General features: G+C 42.7%; 1 protein-coding gene across 4 annotated transcripts in view; it reads left to right on the top strand.

The window, feature by feature from the left end:
* ARHGAP26 (Rho GTPase activating protein 26) overlaps positions 1-27,699 on the top strand; it is a 724,944-nt gene that overhangs the window by 534,227 nt on the left and 163,018 nt on the right. For all 4 annotated transcript variants that reach the window (XM_077473114.1, XM_077473113.1, XM_077473112.1 and 1 more), the window contains one exon: positions 12,894-13,053. In XM_077473114.1, the coding sequence (XP_077329240.1) occupies positions 12,894-13,053 (160 nt within the window). The remainder of the gene's footprint in view (positions 1-12,893; positions 13,054-27,699) is intronic.

The raw sequence follows: 27,699 nt of genomic DNA, 5'->3' as shown, positions 1-27,699 counted from the left end.
CTCTCCCTCTGTTCTTCCTCTGCTGGATCTTCTCTGCTGTCTTCTCGCTCTTTTGCTGGGTCTTCTCGCTTGTCTTCTACCTCTGTTCTAAATCTGATGTTTACTCGATGCTCTCTCCCGCTCTAATGCTGGATGTGTGGTGTGCCGCTATTTATATTGGCATGGGATGAGGTCACCAGAGGCCCACCCCTTATGACTGTCCCATCATGCCTTGGGCAGTGACATAAGGGTCGGGCCTCCGGATGACATCACCTGGTGACCCTGCCCCATGCCAATATAAGTAAGGGCACAGCACGCACCTAGCATTAGAGCAGGAGAGAGGCATTGAGAGAGGCATAAGACAGGTGAGAAGACCCAGCAAAAGAGCGAAAAGACAGCGGAGAAGACCTGGCAGAGGCAGAAGACAGCGGACAGGGGAAGAAGAACTGGAGAGTGTGCGGAGAAGACCTGGAGAGTGGAGAAGAACCGGCAGATACAGAAAACATCAGCTGAGAGGGGAGAAGAGATCGGAAGAGACAACGGAGCTACCTTTAATAAATTACTTTAAAAAGCTGTGTAATGTGTTTTATTTTTTACACTTTTTTTTTAGGTGGTTAGGAGTATAATGTACCCCATACTCATTCACCCTATGTGATTGAGTATGGGGTACAGTGTACCCCATACTTATCACATAGGGTGAGGGGTCGGAAATCTGGGGGCCCCCTTGTTAAAGGGGGCTTCCTGATTCCGATAAGCAACCAACCCTGGCAACCAGTGGCCAGGGTTGTCGGGAAGACAAGGTGGAAAAGGTGCTTTGGGGTGGGGGGGCACCCCTGGCTCCAAAGCACCCAACCGCCCATGTTGAGGGCATGTGGCCTGGTATTCTTGACCATTCTTGACCTGCCGAGCTGTGTGCTCGGATAAGGGTGTGGTATGAATTTTGGAGCGAACTCCATGCTGTTTTTTTGGCGTGGGGGTTCCCCTTAAAATCGATATCAGACCAAAGGGCCTGGTATGCTCATGGAGGGGGAACCCATGCTGTTTTTTTTTGTTTGGGTTTTTTTTGTGTGGAGTTCCCCTTTAAGATCATCAAACCACAAGTCGCATGCCAAAATCGGATCAGTTAGGGCGGTGATCCGACTTCAGTTATATTCAATGGGCTGAACACAACAGACTTACTGACTGGATTACCAGATGAAAATAGAAGACAACCTAAAAAAAGAAAATGAATACAGCCATCACATCTAACAATTTGTAAACTGCATTATATTAAATGTTTGCTTTTGGATTTAATACTTCAGAAAAACAGTATGCAGCCTATACATGGGTCTCATTTAGGAATCTTACCTCGCATACAAGGAATGCAGCAATAGAAAAAACGGTGTTTAATATCAGTCTCTGAGGGAGAAAGTAGATGTGCTTTAGACTTGTTGGTTTTGACAGAAACAGGGAAAATAACTGCCATTTTTGCAACATAAATATACTGTGTAATGTGATGTGTAATAACAGATATGTCGGCCAACAGCCTTGACCTCAAAACCAGCAAGTTATGTCAGTATGATTGCTAGAAGTGATATTTAAGTAGAAGAGTGCTAATGGCACTGTATTGTGGCCAATGATATTTTAAAAGCATCCTTGACATTGACTCTAAATAACATTCTCTCAAAAAGCCAAAATGTCTCCAATCTGTTTTTCTTTTTTTATAATAAAGAATACATACTAAAATCACATTTCAATTGTGTTTTATCCTTGCTCGCTTGTAAGTATTGTAGAAAAAAGAAGCCCGAAGGACAACAAAATAAGAAAAGATTATGTATGAATAAATATACACAGCTGCCAGCACCTTAAAGTCTAATACCAAAACTCAAACAAATAAAATATATACAACAAATAAATATGCACTGCTGCCAGCACCTTAAAGTCTAATACCAAAACTCAGACAAATAAAATATGCAAAATAGATGCAGCACTAGTGAAAATATTAGTCAGTTTATAAAGTGAAAGAAAACTAAAGCAGAGTCCCGTTGAGATTCAAGTCCATAAATAACAAGGAGGTAACACCCATCCATGTGGTTAGAGTTGATGAGCTACACAGGAGGAAATTGTGAAAAATCCTTCAAATAAAGTGCGTCCAGGATTTTTCACGATTTCCTCCTCTGTAGCTTATAGTCTTTAACCACACATATGGATGTTACCTCCTTGTTATTTATGGACTTGAATCTCAATGGGACTCTACTTTAGTTTCCTTTCACTTGATAAATTGACTAATATTTTCACTAGTGCTACATCTATTTTGCAAATTATTTTGCTTGTAAGTGTTGTGTGTGCTTTAAAATGGGTAGAAATATGTAAAACTGAAAATTTGAATAAAAATTTATTGGGGGGCGTGGCCTAACTCCGGACGAAGATGGATGCCTAATCCCTGAGCTCCAGCACTCGGGAGTCTAATCCATCTAAATCAGGGCTAATTAAAAGGCATCCACACCAGGGATCAGCAGATCGGAGCTCCCCATCGTATCTGGCACCGATGGAGCATCAACAGCAGCCGGCAATTAGCATCCCGGCGATGTTCCGCACGGGGAAGGCCTCAAAGCCGCGGCCTCGCCTAAGACGTCCATGCCGCCCGGCGGCTCCACGGCCCTCGCGGACGCCGCGAACGGAGCGAACGGTCCACAGAGGCAAGAATCCCCTCAGCCCCAACCGTTCAGCCTAGCAGACCTTCAGGCCAACCTACAAGCAATGTCTATGGATATAAAAGCCTCCTTTTCCGCTGCAATCAACGAAATAAGAGCTGACATTCAAGGCATAGCAGCTAGAACTGGAGCAATGGAGCAAGCCTCAGCCCATCATGCAGAAGCAATAAGGCAAGTACAAAAAAACGCTGACATTCATTTAAATCATATTATAGATATGCACCGCCGCATTGAAGATTTGGACAATCGGGGGAGGAGACATAATATTAGAATCAGAGGTGTCCCAGAAATGACTGACCAAAACCCAGTAGAGCAAACTGCTGCTGCACTGTTTAATGACATTCTGGACAGACCTCCTGACTCCCCTATTGAATTTGAAAGGATCCACAGAGCTCTGCGGCCCAGAGGTAGAGATGATGATCCACCTAGAGACATAATTTGCTGCCTGGTCAATTTCCCTCTGAAGGAAGCGATTCTTAAAAAAGCGAGAGAAAAAGGCAGAATCATCTTTAATGGAAATGAAATAAAACTGTACCAAGACCTATCAAATATCACGCTACAGCAACGTAAAGCCTTACGCCCGATCACAGAACAGCTGCGCACCAGAGGCATTCCATACAGGTGGAAGTTTCCCTTTTGCCTATCTGCCACGTGGCGGGGCCACACAGCGCTACTGCGCACACCAGATGATCTTCAGTCATTTGCCAAAGCTTTGGATCTCCCCAGAATTGAGGTACCGGACTGGTACAGCTCCTTCACACCAAGTGAATCGTGGATAGCGATCTCCAACAACCTCACTCCAATAACCCAAAGAAATAGAGACCGTCGCCGCAGATCACCGTCTCCGCACTACAACAGAAGAATTGCTCTCCAAAGAAGTCCTGGAATCTCCCCACCCAGACGCAGAGACCGCATAGATCACCGTGACCACCGAGAGCAAATGGACACTTGACTTCATACCTTCCACGTTAAGTCAAACCTCTAGAAGTTCTCATATAATGTGACTTTGCCTATTCTACGCTCCTGATATCCTTTTCTGCTTTCTTTTCTGCTCCGCTCTGTTCTCACCCCCCCCCCCCCCTTTTCTTTTTTTTCTCACCACCTTTTTCCCCTTTCCATTTTGTCTCATAACTCCCTCCCTCCTGTAAAGGACACTTCAAGGAAATCTTGGTAAGAGACTTTGTGAGAGAAACGAAGGGCAGGTGATAGGTCGCGAATGAGTAAGAGGGACACATTTCTTCCATGCATGCCTGCTCTGATCCATTCAGATATGATTTAGGAATAGATAATCTCATAAAGTTAGCCTATTGGCACCCCTCACTCACCCCAGAGCTGACATTCTGAATCACTACAGTAATGAGCATCTTCTTTACTGTAACATAGTCACTAAACATCCCTGCTCAACCAAACTGTAGATTACTTAATCATTCTTCAATGATATGGTGGAATACCAAGGGGGGGGGGGGGGGAGAATAGAGTGGGGAGGGGTAAAAAGTTAGAATTTAAAATGCTTCAAGTTATTTCAATGCTTTTACAGATAGTCTTGTTGTCGCTTCGACCGTAATTACAATTTGGGGTCAAGAACACAAAATGCCATTTTTTCTTGCATTCTAAAGTTAACGTACTTATTGATCAGAACACAGCCTACTAGTTATGTCTCAACATGATATTGAAAGTTCGTATGTGTGTGTGCTCAATACCGCTGGGATGTTTATCTCGATAATAGAAAAGAATATAAGATGTTCAAGATACAGGCATTGTTGATGCGGGTTAAAAATGTTTAAAGTTCAGAATTTCTATAGAGTTGTTCTTTATGGCAATAAGACCGAGGGAGACCTCCTCCCCCTCGGAAGGTCGACGGTATATATTCTAGTCGTCAGATTGTAACCAATCTTTCACCCCCCTATACTTCACTGGGAGAGACATATTGTTGTTATACTGCTCTTAGTATAAGGTACACCTGACACAAACCTCTCATAGATTAGACAAAATGGCTTTCACCATAAACTAATCAACCGCTCCACCAGATTTCTGTAGACACTTGAAATGCTCTATTGTCTCTTTCAAGCTATTAATCTTGGTACACCCTTATTGTTTCTGCCCTGTCGTGGCTCTTCATTTATACATTAAGGGCTAAATTGCTATAACTCACCCTTGAAACCTCCTAATAGATAAAAGGTCTGATACCAACCCCTCCCCTGGCCCAATCTATCAAGAAAATGCCCTAATCCAATTAAACACTATCTCAATTGTCTTCTCCCGAGTGCAGGAAGTAATTCCATAGCAAGAGGAGAAATCTCACAAAGAATAAAGAAAGGAAGAAACTATCAAGAGAGAAGAGGGAAAACTTCTTTCTTTTTAGTATACTGCTAATCACTTAGCAATCACAAGCATCCATTGAGCCCTGAGTAGTCCCCGTTCTCACACAAAGGGCAACCTCCTTTGCTCTTTGAACAAACCGGATACCCAATAGGGTAGACTAGCAGGTCTATCTCTACCCCCGGTCTAACCCCCTTCACACATCCCTCCCCTTCACCCCTATTACCCTCTATACCCCCCCCCCCCCCCCCCGGTTTTCTTTTTTTTTTTTTTTTTTTTTTTTTTTTTTTTATTATTATTATCCTTGGTTTCTCAGAAACTTACCCTTTCATCTAGAGGTATACAGTTAAACTCTAAGATGACTAATAGCAAACAGAATACCACTCCACTAATGATCAAACTCCTCTCACTTAATGCCAAAGGACTTAACATACCTGAAAAAAGGACCAAATTACTCAACGAATTCCACAAACACAAAGCAAATATCATATGTATCCAAGAAACACATTTCAAATCCGAAAAATTCCCGAAATTACAAGACAAACGCTTCCCATTTGCCTACCATGCCACAAATCCCGAAGGGAAAACAAAAGGGGTCTCAATTTTGATCTCCAAACAGACATCATTCCAACTCCAAGACTCTATGTCTGACCCTGGAGGCAGATTTATATTTTTAAAAGGTAAACTTGGCCATCACCCCATCACTATTGCAAATATATATGCTCCAAACTCTAAACAGGTAGCCTTTTTCCGTAAAATCAAAGACCTACTAACGACTTTCGCGTCTGGTATTCTCATCCTAGGGGGAGACTTTAATATTCTGCTAAACCCCGCAATAGACACCTCGAGTGGAGCATCGAGCCTTCCATATAGAGCATTAAAACAAATTAAAATACAGCTACAAAACCTTATGCTACATGATTCTTGGAGAACCCTCTATCCCCAAACCAAGGACTTCACATTCTTTTCCAGTGTTCATCAAAAATATTCAAGAATAGATTATTTCTTCATAACACAACCAGACCTATCCCTCCTGACCAACAGTACCATCGAACCAATGACCATTTCAGACCATCACCCTATCACCATGACTTTAACATTCCCTGAGAAAAACACTAGCACAAAAACATGGAGACTAAACACCTCCTTATTGAAAGATCCCAAAGATATTTCAGAGTTTAATGAAACACTAAAAGACTACTTTGCACATAATGATAACGGAGAAACCTCATCAATCACACAGTGGGAGGCACACAAATGTGTTATCAGAGGAGAATTTATAAGAAAACTAGCCAAAATAAAGAAAGAAAAACAGTCCAGGATAAACTTATTGATAGCGCGTATCCATAATCTTGAAACAACACATAAAAGAACTATTGCAATCTCAACATTTGAGGAGTTAACAAACGCGAGGAAACTACTCGCAGATTAACTAAATATCAAAACCAAAAGGCAATATATCTTAAGACACAAAATATACTATGAGCAAGGAAACAAAAGTGGGAGACTGCTCGCTAAAGCAGTACAAAACAAAAAAATCTTAGCAACAATTCACCAAATAATGGACAAACAAGGCAAATTACAATCCTCGAATGTGGAGATTGCAAAACAATTTGAATTATATTACCAATCTCTTTATAACATCCCTTCCAATCCCAAGAGTCCGCTAAATTCAGACCTAAGAGCCAACCTTATCCAAGAATTTCTAAGTAAATACAGTCCACCCCGAATCTCAAACGCTACTGCCCAGAAACTTGAAGAACCGATCTCTGGCGCGGAACTAGATAAAGCCATAAAAGAGATGAAAATAGGAAAAGCCCCAGGCCCTGATGGATTACCCCTACAATACTACAAGACTTTCATTGACATACTAAAACCTCAATTTTTGAAATCTTTTCAATCCCTACACTCCGAGAAACACCCCCCCAAGCAATTACTAGAAGCCCATATAACTGTAATACCCAAAGAAGGCAAGGACATCACCCAGGTCACAAACTATAGGCCGATTTCCTTAATTAATGTCGATGTAAAACTTTATGCGAAAATTTTAGCTAACCGAATACTACCTTTACTAACATCCCTTATTACCCTAGACCAAGTGGGCTTTATTCCTGGCAGAGAGGGAAGAGATAACACAACCAAAGCCTTAAACATTAGTTACTGGTTAACTTTAAAACAAAAACAAGGATTCTTTCTCTCCCTCGATGCAGAGAAGGCGTTCGATAGGGTGGCATGGGATTTCATAGACGCTGTTTTGAACAATATAGGAAAACTACCACAAATGCGATCCTACATCAATGTATTATATTCCAATCCGACTGCACGAGTTCGTGTAAACAACCACCTATCGAACGCCTTCAATCTACGAAATGGCACTCGACAAGGATGCCCACTCTCCCCACTCCTATTTGTCCTCACTCTAGAACCACTATTAAATAGAATTAGAACAAATAATGACATTAAGGGAATAGAAATTCAAAATAACACCTACAAAGTTGCAGCATTCGCTGATGATATGCTACTCTTCCTATCGGAACCTCACACATCCTTGCCTAATCTCAAAGACCTGGAACATTTCCATCTTCTTTCCAATCTGAAAATCAACCATGCCAAATCTAACGCTCTTAATATCACCCTGCAGCCAAGTTCAGTAGAACTCTGCAAGAAAAACCACCCATTTATCTGGGCTGAAAAGAGCATCACTTATTTGGGCATCGAAATTCCCTCAGATTTAAAAATGCTATACCAATTAAACTATATTCCCATCCTAAAAGAAACACAAGATGATTTGAGAAGATGGAACGCCCTAAACATCTCATGGTTTGGCAGGGCCTCGCTAATAAAAATGACAATCTTACCCAGATACCTATATGTCATGCAAACTATCCCCATCAGAGTGCCACTATCCTTTTTTGCAGCTTTTCGTAAAGCATGCTCCATGTTTATATGGAGGGGCAAAACCCCCAGAATAAAGTTCGCCAGACTAAACCTCCCTAAACACAAGGGTGGTATAGCTCTCCCTGACCTTAGGAAATACCACCAAGCAACTCTCTTATCCCGTATAGTAGACTGGAATATTCATCAAGCTGTTAAGGATTGGGTGACGCTAGAGCAGTCCCAGTTCACCTTCCCAATTAAGTCACTTCCGTGGATCCACCCTAAACATCACCCTAATCACATCAAAATGCACCCCCTAGTTGGACCCACGTTGGAAATTTTTCACAACACATTCAAATCCAAAATACCCACCCCTTGGTATAGCCCCCTCACACCTCTGAGAAATAACCCTGACTTCCCACCAGGATTAGATAGAAACTTTCTTTCACTCAATTGGCCACATAAAGAAATCCTCGCCAAACATTTCTTCAAAAATGGGCAAATTCTCTCTAGAGAAGATCTCCATGACACTATAACACCCTTCCAAATACCCCACTGGAACTATATTCAAATTAGACATTTCCTGACCAACAGACAGACAACGCATCTTTGGACGAAACCCCTAACGACTGTTGAAGACCTATGTATGAAGAAAGACCCACATAGACATATTATATCAATCATTTATAATTCACTATTTGAAGGGTCACCCGATTTGTCCATCAAAACATGTGAACATTGGGAAAGAGATCTTGATATCTCAATATCCGAAAAACAATGGGAAAAACTATATATTTACGCACACAAAGGGTCTCTAAATGTAGCCACCCAGGAATGTAGCTATAAAATCTTGTCCAGATGGTATAGGACTCCCTCTATCATACACAAGTTCTCCCCTACATCCTCAGAAAAATGCTGGAGATGCAGACGAGAAGAGGGCTCGATGCTCCATGTGTGGTGGTCCTGCCCCTCGATCCAGACCTTCTGGTTGGAGGTTCATGAAACAATCAACAAAATCTCCTCAGAACACTTGATTTTTAACGCGGCACAATACCTCCTTCACTTGAATGACATCCCCAAAAAATTTTATCTAAAATCATTGCCAATGTTTATGGTCAACGCGGCTCATCACTGTATCCCCATCCACTGGCGCTCCGAGGCCATTCCAACGAAGAAAGAATGGTTTCGGAGAATCAACAACATAGAGCAGATTGAAGAACTTATAAGTGTATCTCAGGAAAAAATTACTAAATTCTATGCAACCTGGCATGAATGGATAGAATATAAAAACACTCAGGAATACAAATCAATCGTAAACCATTAGAAAATTACTTCTATAAGAGCTAAGTTCAGACAGAATTGAAATACATTTTGTAATCATAAGTACTTTTCTTACGGTACTGTTTCCCCTCCCCCCATTCTCCTTTTTTTTTTTTTTTTTTTTCCTTCCCATTCTCTCCTTACACCCCTCACCCTTCCCCCACCCCTATACCTCCCCCCCTACTCTGGGTACAGTTAGCCAAATTACCAACTGTCCTTCAGTATTATGTTGGAATATTTTTGTTGATATGTTCATATATATATGTTGTACTATATACAGGAATATTATTTTTCTAATTCCCTTTATAACTGTACTCTACTATTATCACATTTACAATATGTGACTGTATTTGTTTGCTTACTATGTTGAATTTTATGCTTTGGTTCACTCAATAAAATTTGTGAAACAAAAAAAAAAAAATTTATTGTTTAAAACAAAAAAGATGTGTAGTAGATATCATGGGGAGTCAGCACTGTTACATTTTGAGTAACTGCTATACCTTCTGAGTAATGGAAGTGCATATTGTTTGATTTTTGCATAACACATGATTGAACAAAGGATCTGTCCGGGCTCTCCCTTGGGGGTACAGTTAGATCCCGCAAGGGGCACCTGCGGTGGGAGGGTACTACGGTCCTAGTTAATGGCGATAATGTCTGAATAGAAATGTGTTGTGGTACTATATCGCATTCTCTTGTTAATTTTGTACTTAATTGTCAATGGGACCTGTCTATATTGTCTCCTTCTGAAGCGGATTGTAAAACTTTTATGCACGAAAGTCAGTTTGTATATTTTCTGCCCTGTAAAACTGAAAATTTGAATAAAAATTTATTGTTTAAAATGGGTAGAAATAAAATCCCACTCCCTGATATTTTAAGGATCCTATTATCCCCATTAGCAATGAAGGGTGCTCACCATCTTCTGCACACTTTGGGTTCAAAGTGCCAGTGTCTGTGTGTGCACCACCATCAGTTGTAGTGTAATAAGATGGAGACAAAAAAAAAGAAGAGTACTCTACTGGCTCATATTTGCATTAGTGTACATGCTTAGGGAATAATCATTTCAGCAGGTTTTACTTTATCACAAGGATTATCCTGAAAATATACTAAGATCTATTTTTTACCCAAGAATTACACACCTGCCACCCAAGCTTCACACATTTTTCTAATAGAATCTTGGGTGAAAGCAATCGTTGTGTCAAATCTGGGTAAAAACATTGATAACTAGACCCCATTGCATGCTTACTAATACAAGTGTATCTTTGATAGTTTCTTGACTGTTAAGCTGTTTTATTTACCGGTAATTTGTGAAATAATTATACCCCTGTAATCCAAAACTGTCTTGTTGATGGATTATGGATTTAAAATTATCCTGTCTGCCCATGTACCCTTGTAAGTTTTGTTTATATTGTGCTAATTACCAGCTTTACAGACAGAGTTAAGTGTCTGAACAATGCTACCTTGCCAAGATCTTTTCCATAACCTTCTTCTGGCCTCACAAGAATGTGCTGGCGAATACAAGGCTAACTCAAAGGGTATGCCTCTGAGGGCGTGTCAATCTTAGCATCAATGTCAGTAAACCATTAGTTATGCTCTAAACCTTCTCAAATTCTGACTGTTCAAGTTATTAAAGTAAACATTAGTTTATAGTGACCTTAAAAAGAAAAGCTACTAGTAGGTATAAAGTGCAGGCACCTGTACATGGCTTTCCCACACATAAATACCAGTCCATTCTGGACCATCAAAGCTCTGACAGTTCCTTGTTGGGACATAGCTTATATGTCCTCACCCACACACTTCGGTGAGTAGACCTCTAGAGGTAAATGTCAATCAAAAGTTCTATACTATATCAATATTTCCATAAAACCTTGTTTTACAATCTGGCAACCAATGTATTATTTAAAATGAGATCACAATTTGATAGATATCAAACATAATGTTCATCTCATATACCTATGGGTGGACGCTTGGTATAACTGTTATTTTATCATGGCAGGATTTATGAAATATCAATAGATTTTGAGAGCTGTATTGTATGAAAAGGGTAGCCTAACTCAAAGTATATGCCGCTGAGGCATTGTTCATCTTATCCTCAATGGCAGTAAACCATTAGTTATGCTCTACACCAGAGTGTCAGCATCCCCTAGATTATGATCTACCAGTAGCTCTCAGCCTGGTGACTGGTAGATTGAGGTCTGGGCTTGGTGATCCGCCATCCCAGAACATCAAACAGAATGCAATGCAGGGGACTACTTGTAAAGTAGGAGCTGTAGTAGAGAGCAAGAGCCTCAATGCCTCCTCTGTAGTGCTGGCTCTTGTCCCATGTGGAGTGATACCAACTGCACGCCATCTCTTATACTGTCTAGCCATCTCTAGAGTGGTTCCAGCAGCAGAAAAGAAGAGATCTTCAGGTTAGCGTGAAACAATACACTGGGCATAATAGTATAGGGCTGCTTTCACACTGATCTGCTGTAGTTTACCCACACACCACTGGTGCAATATGCATGCAGCTTTCCTGCGGGTTTGCTACGTTTAGCCATAGACTTCAATTATATCCTGCAGGTTTGGTGCACTTTCTGAGTGCAGTAGTTCTGGTGCGCTTTCAGAAAGTGAATCACACCTACAGGATATAATAGAAGTGTATGGCAAAGCGCAGTTAACCCAGGAAAGTTGCAAATGCATTGTGCTGCACCTGTGTTGCAGGTAAGCCACATCACATCAGTGTGAAAGTAGCCTTATAGGGGGCCAGAACAGTAAGGGTTCATTTTCAGTTTGGGGTGGTAAAATCCTCTAGTCAAGATGTTTTTACCACCCTCACCCCAACTGCACCTCCTTTAGCTGCAGTAGCCAGAGGTGTACACATGTTGTAGCCCAGTGATCTTCTCCCATGTTGTTCAGGTAGATCTCCTCTCTTTAAGGTTGCCTACCCCTGCTCTAAACTTCACGTTCTGACTACTTAAGTTATTAAAAGTAAATTTAATTTATAGTGACATTAAAAAGAAAAGCTCCTAGCGGGTATAAAGTGCAGACGCCTGCACATGTCTTTTGTACACATCTGAATACCAGTCCATTCTGGACCATCAAAGCTCTTGGCAGTTCCTTGTTGTGTCATATCTTGTACGCCCTCTCCCACGCATTCAGGTTAGTGAGGCAGCCCATCAATGTGCTTGACCAATAGGAGCATAGGTTGCTAGGGAGAATGATGAAGCTTCAATGCTACACAGGAAGTGTCAGAACTTTGCCCATTAAGAATGGTCCAGTGGGAAGATATTGAAGCTGCTACAGCTATATACAGGCACCTCCATGTGCCTGCACCTTATGCCTACTATCATTTTTTTTCCCTCTAGTTTATGGACTCATGCAACTCCTGAAGCATCATTTACCACATCCATTGCTTTTTATAGGTCTAGTACATGGAGAACAGTGAAGGTGAAGTGAGAAAATGCGACTGGGGAGATCTAACTGTTCCCTTGTGTGTAGTTCAATGAATGTCATGGCTCATTTAGTTAAAAGTACTTCTGTTACAGTTTGATAATGTTTGATTTGTTTGAAAACAACATTAATGCCAGTAACTGTTAGAAAATCTAGCAAGTTGAACACATCATATAACAAATATTGACTTGCACACAGTATGGAAAGAAAAGCATAAGAAGCAATGTAGCCAAACCTTTTACTATTGAAGGTCATTTTGCATTTTTTTTCTTCCAGATGAGAAAAGAAACAGTGTAAATTCCAGTGCAGAATCAGTCAATTCGTCCAATGCAAACAGTTCCGTGGGCTCCAGCTGTGTTCAGCGGTCCAACATGAATAATCTCAACTCCAGTGACCCTGACCTGGAAGTAATCAAAATGAGCAGGCCAAATTCACTGTAAGTACTGTGGCCTGTACTGAGGTTATGTGCCTTGCATGGCAGTGTTTCATTATTCAGTACAAATCTTTTTTTTATATTGTAACGATAAACTGCATGTGGTGCCACAAAGTTTTGCCATACCGACGCATGTAAATGTAAAGTGCCATTTTATTTGGAGACTTTTTAGTTTTTAGTTTTTTTTTTTGTTTTTACAATTCAGTGGCATGCATGATTGTTTTTAAATGTGATAATTTTACTCTTTCAATTCATTTAATGCAAGTGGACACTTTAGTTCCTACAACGAATACCGTACCTGATTTTTTTTCGGACTTTCAGGTTTGAATCTAATTGCTAAGCATAAGTAACTTCAGTATGTAATTAAAAATGTAAAAGTGATAAATTAGGCCTTTAAGTCAACCATTCATATTCCAGTTCAGCAGGGACCGGCCACATTGTTTGGGCACCCTGTACAGAAGTCCATCTACCAATTAACTGTACAACCAACCTGGCCCAAACGATTAGAGCCACCAGCTATAGCTAGCAGCGCTGATCATTGTATTCTGACAGTAGGGAAGGCTCTCCACTATTAGAACACAATCACACAGCAGGAGGATTCTCCTATAAACATTGAATGTGTGGATGGGGAAATCGGGCCTGATGGTTGAAAAAAAAAAAAAAATGATGTATGAGCTGTCTTAGGAATTTTCCATTCCTGTGCACTTTATTATGATGTGGCCAGTTTATTATCAATTGTCTATTTAGAAGTTTTGTGGAACCCTGTTAAATTGACCATTTTGAGTTAAATGACCCATTGGGTAAAGGTCCCTGATAAAAGTCCCAGTTCTTAAAATACAAAGGTTGTTGGCATCTGTGTCATTTTCCTCTACCAATAAATAACTACCTGTGACTATGGCACTCTTAACAGCAGAGATTGATTGCCACTGGGGTCAGTTGCAGTTAACCCTTCATAAACAGCAATAGGAGCTGCCAATACATGTTTTAACATAAGCACATTATTCACAGCATCTGACAATTCTGAACTTTGACACTCACTGAAACCCCAGACTGGAACAGAACAGAGTTTAAAATAGTGTAGCATTCTTCAAAGTAGCAGTAAGTTCTTTAGGTCCTTATCAATAGCATTTAGAGAATCTGTCTAATGATTTTTGAATAGAAAAATGGAACAAACATTTTTTTAGGGTTGCACATGAACTCTTAAGCCACGTACACACGGGCGGACTGTCTGGCCAACTTGGTCAGTCGAAACACATTTCAGCGGACAGTCCGCTCGTGTGTGGGCTTCAGCGGACTTTTTCAGCGTGCAGTCTGGCGGACTAAGTATTTCGGAATTTCCGTAATATTGTCCGTTGTACTTTGGTTTCAGCGGACAATCCGCTCGTGAGTAGGCTAGTTCGACGGACTAAGTATGACACATGCTCAGAAAGGATTTACACGGCGAAAGGTTGCATTGCTGTGTATTGGACTTCCTATTTCTAGTCCCGACGTACGTGCTGTACACGTCATCGCGCAAACTTTCGACGGACTGTTTGTGCATCCGTGTGTGGTCAAGTCCGTTCATTCGAAAGTAGGACGGACTGTCCGTCGGATTGTCTGACGGACTAAGTTGGCCATACAGTCCGCCCGTGTGTACGCGGCTTTACAGGTATTTTTTTGTGTCTAGTGTAATTTCCCTGGTTCTTTGCCACTCCTGCAGGGCACCCTGCCATACAAGGAAATGGCTGTATATGGCCATACTCTTGTAAACGCATGATTTTTGTTTGATTCATGTGTCACGTTTGGGAAATATTTAGGATGTGCCTGCGTGAATAAACACAAATGCAAAGAAGCAACTGAGTTTGCCAGAATACAGCCATGTACAGCCATTAAAATGTATGGTCAGCTGTATGCAACGTGTGTGGATGTCCAGGAGGGGGAAGCGCCAAGAAGTTTATTCTAGGCATAAAAGATGCCTAATTGTCCGTGTGCTTGAACCCTTGCAGGAAAGATTTTACAAAAGGCAGAAAATAGCAACAGTAAATGGGATACAAGGTAAAAAGTAAGGTTTGCCTGGTCCAATCAAATAAGTCTGATTTTGACAGGGTCACTGGTCCCCATAAATGACTGTCAGCATTCGTGCATAGTTTCAGTGAAAGGTTGAGAGCTCCCATCTGCTGATTGTAGCAGCTTTTGTGGACCTCTAGAGGTAGATTTCAATCAAAAGTTTTTCTATCATAATTTCCAAAAAGAAAACATTTTACAATCCCGCAACCAATGTATTAATGAAAAAAAAAAATAAGATCACAATTTGATGGATATCAAACATGAGGTTGATCTCATACACCTGTGGGTAGAGGCTTGTTAAAATTGTTATTTTATCATGGCAGGATTTATGGAATATCAATAGATTTTGAGATCTGCATTGTATGAAACTTGCAGTTTCAGGTCATATAGAGCCAGATTCAGTTGTATATTTTTTAATGGCTATGCTAAAGTAATAATGACATCCATTAGAAGCTTTAAAATGGCTATTAGCAGGCTTTATTAGGAGATATCCTGCTAATGGGCTTGCCAGCATCCAATTAGCCATTTATGAAAACACCAGGCCAATGATTGTTTTACAGCTGTTTTACTATAGAGCTTCATTAAGAGTCTGATTTAATGCTAACAATGACAGCGATTTAGTCCTTTACGACATGCTCGTTAACTATGGAAACCTGGCCAGGATGTTGTGGATTCCTGTGTCTATAGCTTATCGTAGAAATCACATCTCATGTATTGACCTTCTGTGATTTGTAATTGAAATAGATATGCATTCCCAAGTTCATTAGGGCCATAGGAGAAATATTCATGTGTAAATTCTGAACCAGGCTTAGAACCAGTAATAGCACTTACCGTATATACTCGAGTATAAGCCGAGATTTTCAGCCTCTTTTTTGAGGCTGAAAGTGCCCCCCTCGGCTTATACTCGAGTCATCGCTGTCTGCCCGCTCGATCAGCGTGTCGAGCAGACAGACAGCGGCCATTCTATTCAAAAGCCGCGCCTCCGGCTCCGCCTTCGCCTGTGATAGGCGGAACACTGAATTTCCCAGCAGCCTGTGTTCCGCCTATCACGGACATCGTATCATCCTCGTACTACGGACGAGGATGATACGACGTCTGTGATAGGCGGAACACAGGCTGCTGGGAAATTCAGTGTTCCGCCTATCACAGGCGAAGGCGGCGGCGCAGCTTTTGAACTTTACAATGGCCGCCGACGAAGAGGGCACGGCACGGCACGGCACGGGACGGGACGGGGGCAAGGCAAGGCAAGGCACGACACGGGACGGATGCAAGGAGGCAAGGCACGGGACGGAGGCAAGGAGGCAAGGCACGGGACGGAGGCTCGGGACAAAGGTAGGCTGGACACACACACACACACACACACACACACACACACACACACACACACACACACACACACACACATGGATGGAGACACACACAGGGATGGATGGATGGATGGAGACACACACACACAGGGATGGATGGATGGATGGATGGAGACACACACACACAGGGATGGATGGATGGATGGATGGAGACACACACACACAGGGATGGATGGATGGATGGACACACACACACACAGGGATGGATGGACGGACACACAGGGATGGACGGACACACAGGGATGGACGGACACACAGGGATGGACGGACACACACACAGGGATGGACAGGCATGTCTCACCCTCGGCTTATACACGAGTCAATAAGTTTGCCAGTTTTTTTGGGGGTAAATTGGGGGCCTCGGCTTATATTCGGGTCGGCCTATACTCGAGTATATACAGTAGTAATTTGGGAAACTTTGTTGTCCCTCCCTTTATTTAATGCTTTTAATTTAAACCCTACCTTTAAAGTGTTTATATCCTTAAAAATTACATTTAATCGATTTCTTTAATTATTTTTTTTAAATGTAATTTTTTTTAATACCTGGTTGATTCTGTCAGTTCCCCATTCCATGGTTGTAAACTGACCACGCTGTGCACAGAAGCTGATCTGTGCTAGCATGGTCAGTTTGCATACCTCCTTATCATGTTTGAGTTACAAGCACACAGAGTGCCTGTTTCTTCTGTGGTCAGTTTGTAGCCTCCCTTAAAGTATGGGCAGGGGGCATAAGGAATTTGGGAATTGATGGTATGCCGCTGGATATTAGCTTGCAATTAATTCCCTTGGAAATATTGATGCTCGATGTGTGCCTTCCATGCGATCATTCTATCCATAGGACCTTGATGCGCTGAAGGAGGAAAAGCAATCACATGACCTGTATACAAACTGATCAGCAAAGATTAAAGAGGAACTGCAGTCTTCTCACATAATTTGTAGTAAAAACATATTTGCCATTCTGCAGTTTCCCTCCAACCACTTTGCATATTTTATATATACTGTGATTCTGTACTTGCCAAATATGCAGCAGAAATCTCCCTCCACTGACTCTGGCTGCATCTATTTTAACTGTAAGCAGCTAAAGCAGCCTCCTGTTCACTTCCTGGATTCACACAGAGGCACACTTCCAGCTCCGCAGCTCTCATTGCCCCTCCTATGACTCACTCCCAGCGGTTTGGGGGTAATCCAGTCCAATGCAGAGGGTTTCTCAACCAGGTTGAGATATACTTTGAGATGCTGCCCCAGGTGTTTCCCACGGACAGAAGCAAAATAGGTTTTGTGATATCTTTGCTTTCTGAGAGAGCCTTGGTCTGAGCAAACCCTCTATGGGAGACACAAAAACCTGTTGTCTTGAGTTACCCTGAGTTTGTGGCTGATTTTAAAAGGGTATTTAACCTTCCCTCACGCTCCAATTCTGCTGCCAAGTGTCTCATGTCCATCAAACTGAGTACGAGAACTGTTGCCGATTACGCCATTGAATTCCATACTCTGGCAGCAGAGGTTGCAATGAGTCCCTTGTGGCTGCTTTTTCTCATGGTCACTCAGATACCATCAAGAATGAGATAGCAGCCCGAGACATACCCACTGAGCTGGAGAAGTTGATCACATTTGCCATCCTCATCGACTCCTGACTCAGAGGAAGACTCCCTTTTAAAGAGGAAGTAAAGGCAGTTGAAAAAATAAAATAAAAAGAACCTGCAAGGCAAAGGCATAGTGAGCTAGTATGCATAGCATACTAGCTCATTATGAATAACGTACCTGAGGACGAAGCCCCCGAATCGGTCCTCCGTCTTCATGTCTGCTGTGATTTGCCGGAACAACGATGACATCACTCCCACGCATGCGCACAGGAGCCGACACTCGGGGCATAACGCCGCGATCTGCGGCCTGCCCAATGTGCCTGCGCACCGCTGTCTACGGCGCATGCGCCGTAGACAGCGGTGGCTGTCTTTTTGTAAATATAAAGATATTTCTTGGACCTACAGGTAAGCCTTAATCTAGGTTTACCTGTAGGTCAAAGTGGTTTGTAAGGGTTTACAACCACTTTAAGGATCGCTTGCGGAAACCTACTGTACATTTGTCTCCAAACTTTGAAGTCCCACCCATGCCTCCCTCAGCTCCTTTGCCTCCAGGTACCGAGTCAGTCTGTGAAGATGAACCTATTTCGGATACCCTTTCTTGGGCTGAGTCGTCCATTAAGATGCAGGCTCTAATCAACCTTAGGGCTGCAGGCCTGTTCATTGATGCTGCCATTGTATCGAAGCACTTTCTGCTGCAGCTGCGTGGCATTCCACTTGCCATTGAGGCTCTTGACGGGAGACCTCTACAGCCTGCCCATGTGACTCATGAGACTGTTCAGTTGTCCATGGCCATAGGGGCTCTTCACCATGAGATAATCCAATTCCAACTTATTTCCTCACCTAAGTTTCTGCTGGTTATTGGTTATCCTTGGTTACAAAGGCACAACCCCTCTTTTGATTGGCTCCGTGCTGAGGTTCTCTCCTGGTCCCCACAATGCAGTAAAACATGCTTCCAGAAGGTAGCCAAGGTCCTGTGCACCTGTTCACTCTCCTCCCTGCCGGAGGAGTACCACGATTTTAGCGATTACGACGTTCTTTGACTGCCTCAGAGGAGCAACGGTTTTCATAAAGCTTTAGTTGAGAGGGGCATACAATCTTGTGAGGATTAACGAGGGTGACGAGTGAAAAACTGCATTTAATACCAGAACAGGCTATTATGAGTATCTCGTAAAGCCTTTTGGCCTTTGTAACTCCTCAGCCGTTTTCCAGGAATTTATTAATGATGTCCTCCGAGATTTGTTAGTTATGTGTGGTGGTTTGTCTCGACAATATCCTCATATTTTCCAAGTCCCTGGAGAGCCACCACACAGATGTCTGTCCTGTACTTTAGAAACTAAGAGAGAACAATCTCTATTATAAATTGGAGAAGTGTGAATTCAATCGTGAACGGGTTCAATTCCTGAGTTATGTCATTTCCACTGCTGGTTTTTCGATGGACACAGAGAAACTTTCAGCAGTCCTACAGTGGCCCCAACCTGTGGATTTACGTCCTCTGCAGCGTTTCCTGGGTTTTTCCAACTATTATTGGCAGTTTATTCGTAACTTCTCATCTCTGGTCAAGCCCCTGACTGATATGACCAGAGAGGACGGTAACCCACAGAGTTGGTCTCCAGAGTCCATTAAGGCCTTTGAGTCTCAAGGCTGCCTTTGTTTCTGCTCCTATGTTGGCACATTCTGATCCTATGTTACCTTTTATCCTTGAGGGTGATGCTTCTGAGACTGGAGTTTGCATCCTTCTGTCTCAATGTCCTACATCTCAGAGCGCTGTGCATCCTTGTGGCTACTTTTCCAAGAAATTGTCACCTGCAGAGTGCAGTTACAAGATTGTAGACAGAGAGCTGTTAGTGATCATTTTAGCCCTGAAAGAATGGAGACATCTCCTTGAAGGTACCACTGTGCCGGTTCTGATTCGTCCTGACCATAAGAATCTCACATGCTTGTCTGTGGCTAAATGCCTTTCTCCCAGAAGGGTGCTTTGGGCTCTTGTCTTGTTTAGTTTCAATTACATTGTCTCATTCTTACCCGCTACTAAGAGTGTAAGGGCTGACATCTTGTCACAGCGATCATACTCCACTTCCAAGATGGAGTCCGTTCTGGTTCCTGTGATTCCTCCTGATCGTATTCTGGCGGCAGTTCTCACCAGTCTCACTTCTCCTTTGGCTGACAAAATTCTTGCTGCTCAGGTCCATGCTCCTCCTAAGAAACCTGGTGACCGTTGCTTTGTCCCAGAGAGTCTCCATACTACCGTGCTCCAGACTTACCATTCTCCCAAGGTTGCTTGCCACCCTGGGAAGAATCAACTCTTTTGGATCATTTCCCAAAAATTCTGGTGGCCTAGTCTACATGCTGATGTAACCGCCTTCCTTGCTGCCTATTCCATGTGTGCTCAGAGTAAGACTCCATGACCCCTTCCAGTGGGCCTCCTACAACCCATAATCAATGGAGAGAGGCCCTGGACCAACTGTCAATGGATTTCATTGTGGAGTTACCCAACTCCCAGAATAACACAGTTCCTTATGGTAGATGACCATTTCTTGAAAATGTCCCATTGTATTCCACTTGAGAAGTTGCCCACTTCTAAGGAACTGGCTTCCATTTTTGCTCTTACATGGGCTACCCAAGGTGATTGTCTCGGACAGAGGTAGTCAGTTTGTGTCCCCGTTCTGGCAAGCCTTTTGTGCACAGTTGGGAATTCGGCTTGCTTTCTCCTCTGCGTATCACCCACAGTCTAATGGGGCCGCAAAACAAGCCAATCAGTCCTTGGAGCAATTCCTATGTTGCCATATTTCCAACCATCATAACTGGTCAGACCTCTTACTGTGGGCGGAGTTTGCTCACAATAGTGCCTTGAATTCTGCTTCTCGATTGTCCCCATTTATGATGGACTATGATTTCCAACCTTCCTCGTTGTCTGACTCATTTGTTCCAACAACAAACGGGAGGATAAAAATTACACACAGTATTAAGGTTAGGCTAGAGGGGAAAAGTCATCATTAGAGAATATCTTTGTGAGAAGTCTGATGTGTGTTCCTCTGAATTAAGGCAGGCATATAGAAAAAGGGGAGAGAAGAATTTCCCAAAGCAATTCTTCAGAAAGGAACAGACAAATTTATCAAAAATGTAAATTATTTATTACAAAATTCACATAACACTAATTACTTATAAATTGTATTACATACCTCCACCAAATATAATAAATTAGACAACGTTGCCATATGACAAAGATGGCCACCACACTCAGACACACATCCCTCACCAATATCATTGATTACAAATTCATGTATTCGGATCCCTATGTAGGTATAGATAATAATTATAAAGGAATTTGCTTAGTATTGCATGGATGCCACACATAGAGAGTTAGTCCTGTCTGTAACTCAATCAATGACAGTAGGCAATGGCCGTAAGCATTTGATCCAGATGATGTCAAGTAAAAGAATATTTAAGCAGTTCACAGATCTAACATTGGAGTAAAAGCAAGATCCCTGCTGATGCAGATCAGAAGTTAGATTGAACATGAGTATTCAGAGTTCCTTTATTGTATGTATATATATGATGGCTATCCAGGCTATTAACAGATGGGGACAGGCTAATGGATCTTTAGGGGGCAGGTGAGTATATGTATGTACTCCTTCCAGCCGGGAAGTGAAGAACAATGCAGCTCACTGCTCTCCCGATGTTCTCCACGTCCACAGCATCCGTGTGAAGCCGGTGTTCTGCCTGTTTCTGACTGAAATAGGGACCTCAGTCTGTCCCTCCGGATCTTCCAGATATGACAAATGTCGGTGGATATCTTGCTTGTTAGGAGCCTGCTTAGGGCTCAAAAACTCTTTTTCGGATCTCCCGGGGAATGCTGAGGGGAGTGGTCAGCTAGTAGGTGGGTCTGAGCCTTTGCTACAGGAATCGCGATGGTGTCGTGCTGACGCGTTTCAATCATGACTCAAGTTTCTTCAAAGGATGCGCAGACTCATTTGTTCTGCAGAGTATTCCTGCATTAGAGGAACATCTCCTTGGTCTTCTTTCCACTTGGGCACAAATCCAGGACGTTTTGGGACATGCTAATGATAGGTACAGACTCCATGCTGACCGCAGACGCCTGCATGCACCTTCCTACCAGGTTGGGGACAGGGTCTGGCTGTCATCTTGCAACCTCCGACTTCCTGTTCCCTCCTAATATGCGTATCTCAACTGTATTACATGTCTCCATATTAAAACCTTTGGTCTGCAACCGCTGTACCACCTTAGTGCCTCGTCCTCATCCTGTACAGGTTGAGAACCATGAGGTGTATGAAGTACAGTCCATTGTTGACTCCTGTAGGTTCCGTGGGCGCATATAGTACTTGTTGCATTGGAAAGGGTACGGTCCGCTCTTGGGTCTCATACTCAGGCGTACATGCCCCTGTCCTCCTCCATGATTTCCATAGACATTTTCCCCTCAAGCCTGGTGCTTTTCTGAGGGGGAGGGGTCATTGAGAAGAGGGTACTGTCAGGGCTGGGCTCAGTCCTTCTCAAAGCTGGCTGCTCAGCTGTCTGCTAATTGCCAGCTCCTATCTCTCCACAGTGACTCACCTGTTGCTGATATCCTACTCGTCAGTCCTGCCTACTTAAGCCGTCTAGTCCAGATGATCTCTGCCTTCGCCTTGGTCACATCTCTAGAGATGCTCTCCTGTGTCCATGTTAAAGACTTGCTTGGCTGACATTCCTTCTGGCTCCAGATCCTGCTTGCTGTTTTACTACGATCCTCTCTGGCTCCCTGACATTTTGGCCTGTCTGACTATTCGTTCCGGTTCCTGAACTCTGGCTATGTTTTGACTATATTTACTCTGTTTACCTTTTTTTATTATTATTATTAACCACTTGGGTACTGCGCTATTGCCGAATGACGGCATTAGCGCGGACCTAGATTTCCGGGACGACGTCTATTGACGTCGTCCCGGTTACGAGCGGCCTGCGCGCCCCCTGAGGGGCGCGCGCGGCGCGCTCTGTGATCGGCGAGTCCGTGAGACTCGCCTGATCACCGATCCGTGTAAGGGGTCGATCCCGACCCCTTATCACGTGATCAGCTGTCAGCCAATGACAGCTGATCATGTGATAGAACGGAGCCGGTAATCGGCTATTATTCCTCCTCGCGCTGACAGCGCGAGGAGAAAAAAAAAAAGCAGATCACCCGCGGCCGTGATCGGGACATCAGTCCCGATCACGGCCAGCAATGCAAGGCGCCACCTGCCAGTGCCCACCTGCCTCCCGCAGTGCCATCCTGAAGTATAACTAAAAGTAAAAGTAAGTGCCCCCCGTCTGTGCCCATAGTGCCCACAGTGCCACCCACAGTGCCACCCACAGTGCCACCCAATCTGCCTCAAAGGTGCTGCACCCCAGTGCCGCCCATCAGTGCCCAGCAGTGCCGCCCATCAGTGCCCAGCAGTGCCGCCCATCAGTGCCCAGCAGTGCCACCTATCAGAGCCACCTATCAGTGCCACCTATCAGTGCCCATCAGTCCCATCTATCTGTGGTACCTATCAGTGCCCATCCGTGCCACCCATCCGTGCCACTTATCCGTGCCACCCATCCGTGCCATCTTATCTTTGCCCATCAGTGCCGCCTTATCTGTGCCCATCGGTGCCACCTTATCTGTGCCTATTAGTGCCGCCTTAACTATGCCTATCAGTGCCCACCAGTGCAGCCTATCAGTGCCCACCAATGCAGCCTATCAGTGCCCACCAATGCAGCCCATCAGTGCCCACCAATGCAGCCTATCAGTGCCGCCTTATCAGCGCACTTCAATGAAGGAGAAAAATGACCCGTTTGCAAAATTTTATAACAAACTATTAAAACATGATTTTTTTTTTTTTTGCATCTTTTTTTTTGTTTGTTTAGCAAAAAATAAAACTCCGAGCTGTAACTAAATACCACCAAAAGAAAGCTCTATTTGTGGGAAAAAAATTATAAAAATTTCATTTGGGTACAGTGTTGTATGCCCGCGCAATTGTCATTCAAAGTGCATCAGCGCTGAAAGCTGAAAATTGGTCTGGGACTGAGGGGGGTTTAAGTGCCCAGTAAGCAAGTGGTTAAACAAGTGTGATTTAACTGTACTTCTGTTTTAGTCTGATTTATGGTTTCTGACACCCTCCCTTCCTGGCAAACTCTCAGGAGTGTGAGAGACAGAGCTGTGCATGATGTCATAAGCCTAGTCTTTTTTACTAGACAAGAAACAGGAAGTGGGCTATATAAGGTATTTACTGACAAAAAAAATGTTCTACCATCCAAAATTAAAACAACAAGGGCAGAAGATTTAATAGATGGAAAGTTCAAAAAATGTCTGATAACAGACAACTGGCAGGTTCAGGGCACCTATGGACTGATAATTACTAATCTATCTGGCTATTTCCTTTTATCTCAAGTCTGTGGGTTTTAATTAGTTCCATGTGTTATTTTAAGGTATCCCATGCATGTATTGTTCAGGAGTACACTGGGTAAAATATCAGGATATCTTCATAAAAGGATTGAGACGTAAAAGGCATGATGGATTCATAAACAGAAATAGCTGTGCTGAAAATACTGATAGATACAAATTATGACAGTATATAAAAATTAATGGTAAGTAATCAAACCTATGACTTTAATTACATAGTGAATAAGAAAAGAAAAGCGAAAAAGTCCAAGGCTGAGAATAAATCAAATAAATTTAATGAATCGTTAATTGAAATAGTGCTCAAATAGGTGAACAATAAGACTTGATCTTCCACCACCAATAAGTGCCAAACACCAAATGAAATGCATGCTTGTCAAAAGGCAAGCTAATTGAGCTTGCGGCTATATACCCGGCAAGGGCCTTTATTCAGGAAATCAGGACAACAACTTCAATGACGTCAGCACGGTAGAGGAGAGATGGGCAGACGATGGACGGGTAGCTCGATCAAGCAAAATACACGGATGGATACCTGCATAGGAAGCTTTTGATGCAGGTTTAAGGAACTACAATTCCCTGCAAACTCCAAAGCAGCAGTACCCCAAACAGCCTAAACTGGAGATGGAAAGCCTTCCCGAGGGGCTTCCTGGAGTATAGGATGGCATATAAAATAAACACAGCCACCTGGTCTAATGATGGATTCATGTAGATGTGTATTTTACTTTCTTCACTGGGCTGGCTGTAATCACATGGGGCCAGGGCTTTGTTGCCAGCTTTTTTTTTTACTTCTGTGATTCCATGTGCTTCCTGTAGGTGCAATGCAGTATAAAATCATCATTTATCACTCCTGGTATGAAATAATTTGAAGCTAATAGCGTAACATCAAATTTTGATTCCTACCACAAAAGCACACATAACCTTTAATATTGTTTAACTCCGGCTTAGCACTACACCATAAATAATCACTTGCACAATCCCCGTTTATGTAGAGATGTATTTCACTGAGCAATTTTTACTAGCCAGACTGGTGGAAATCTTTCTGTTGTCTATGGAATATTTCTAGTTCCAGTTTGATGTCAGATTCAAGTAGAATAGAGTTGTGGAGAAAAAAATGAACCTACAATGGTTATAGAAAAGAATCTTTAAAAAAAAAAATAGTGTTTTTTGGGGGATTTTATGTGATAGACCAACACAAACTGGCACATAATTTTGAAGTGGAAGGAAAATGATAAATGTTTTTTATAATTTTTTGCAAATATGTGAAAAGTGTGGCATGCATTTGTATTCAGCCCCCCTGAATCAATACTTTGTAGAACAACCTTTCACTGCAATTACAGCTACAAGTCTTTTTGGGGATGTCTTTACCAGCTTTGTACATCTAACAAGTGAAATGTTTGCCCATTCTTCTTTGCAAAATAGCTTAAGCTCTGTCAGATTGGATGGAGAGTGTCTGTGAACAGCACATATTATGTCTTGCCACAGATTCTCAATTGGATTTAGGTCTGAACTTTGACTGGGCCATTCTAACACATGAATATGCTTTGATCTAAACCATGGGTGCTCAACCTGTAGCCCTCCAGCTGTTGCATAACTACTATTCCTATGAGGCATTGCAAGGCTTTCAATTAAACAGCACGACTCCCCAAAGCAGAGGCATAATGGGACTTGTAGTTCTGCAACAGCTGTAGGGCCACAGGTTGAGCACCAATGATCGAAACCATTTAAGTGTAGCTTTGGCTGTATGTTTAGGGTCATTGTCCTGCTGGAAGGTGAACCTCCACCCCAGTCTGAAGTCTTTTGCAGACTTTTCTTCTAAGATTGCCCTGTATTTGGCTCAATACATCTTCCCATCAACTCTGACCAGCTTCCCTGGCCCTGCTGAAGAAAAGCATCCCCACAACATTATACTTGCACCACCATGGTTCATGTTGGCGATGGTGTGTTCAGGGTGATGTGCAGTGTTACTTTTCCTCCACACATAGCATTTCACTTTTGAGCCAAAAAGTTGAATTTTGGTCTAATCTTTGCTCTGTCCCCCACATGGCTTCTCACAAATTGAAAACTGGATTTCTTATGGCTTTCTTTCAACAATGGCTTTCTTCTTGCCACCATTCCATAAAGGTCAGATTTGTGGAGTGCACGACTAATAGTTGTCATGTGGACAGATTCTCCCACCTGAGCTTTGGATCCCTGCAGCTCCTCCAGAGTTACCATGAGCCTTTTGGCTGCCTCTCTGATTAATGTTCTCCTTGCCAGTTTATGTGGATGCCTATGTCTTGGTAGGTTTGCAGTTGTGCCATTCTCTTTCCTTTTTCAGATGATGGATTGAACAGTGTTCCCTGAGATGTTCAAAGCTTGGGATATTTTCTTTATAACCTAACCCTGCTTTAAAAATTCTCCACAACTTTATCCCTGACCTGTCTGGTATGTTTCTTGGTCTTCATTATGCTGTTTGTTCATTAAGGTTCTCTAACCAACCTCAGAGGGCTTCACAGAACAGCTGTATTAATACTGAGATTGCATTACACACAGGTGGACTCTTTTTATTAATTAGGTAACGTCTGAAGGCAATTGGGTCCACTATATTTTAGTTAGAGGTATCACATTAAGGATGGCTGAATAAAAACGCACGCCACAGGAGACGACTACAAAAAACTTCAAAGGCTTTATCAATGCCTAGAAGCAAAGTGAATATTAGGAAGTGGAAGGTATTTGGCACAACACAGACCTTCCCTGAATTAGGATGTCATTCCAAACTGGATGGAGGTGCCAGGAGAAAACTGATCAGAGAGGCTACCAAGAGGCCTACAACAACTCTGAAGCACTTGCAGGAATTTATGACAAAAAGTGTCCATTGTGTGCATGTGACAACAATATCAAAAATTTTCCACAAATGAGGCTTGTATAGGAGAAAAAAAATTTGCAAGAAAAAAATCCACTCCTCGAGAAAGGCCACATGCAACCACGAGCTTTGCATAAATCCAAATAACACCATTCCTACAGTAAAGCTTGGAGGTGGTAATATCCTGTTATGGGAGTGTTTCTCTGCAACAGGGACTGGACACTTCAGGATAGAGGGAAAAATGGATGTGGCAATATACCATCAAATTCTTGAGGAAATTCTGCTGTCCAATATGTCCCAAAGTACACAGCAAAAATGACCACACAGAGGTTGAAGGGGAAAAAGGTGAATGTCCTTGCATGGCCTAGTCAGAGCCCAGACTTAAACTCCATTGAAAATATGTGAAATTAC

Source organism: Lithobates pipiens, unplaced genomic scaffold (genome assembly GCF_037356315.1).
Source record: "Lithobates pipiens isolate NorthernLeopardFrog02 unplaced genomic scaffold, aLitPip1_a1.2 Scaffold_8, whole genome shotgun sequence".
Classification (NCBI taxonomy): Eukaryota; Metazoa; Chordata; class Amphibia; order Anura; family Ranidae; genus Lithobates; species Lithobates pipiens.
Note: the sequence above shows the minus strand (reverse complement) of the source record. Positions and strands in the feature narration are given on the sequence as shown.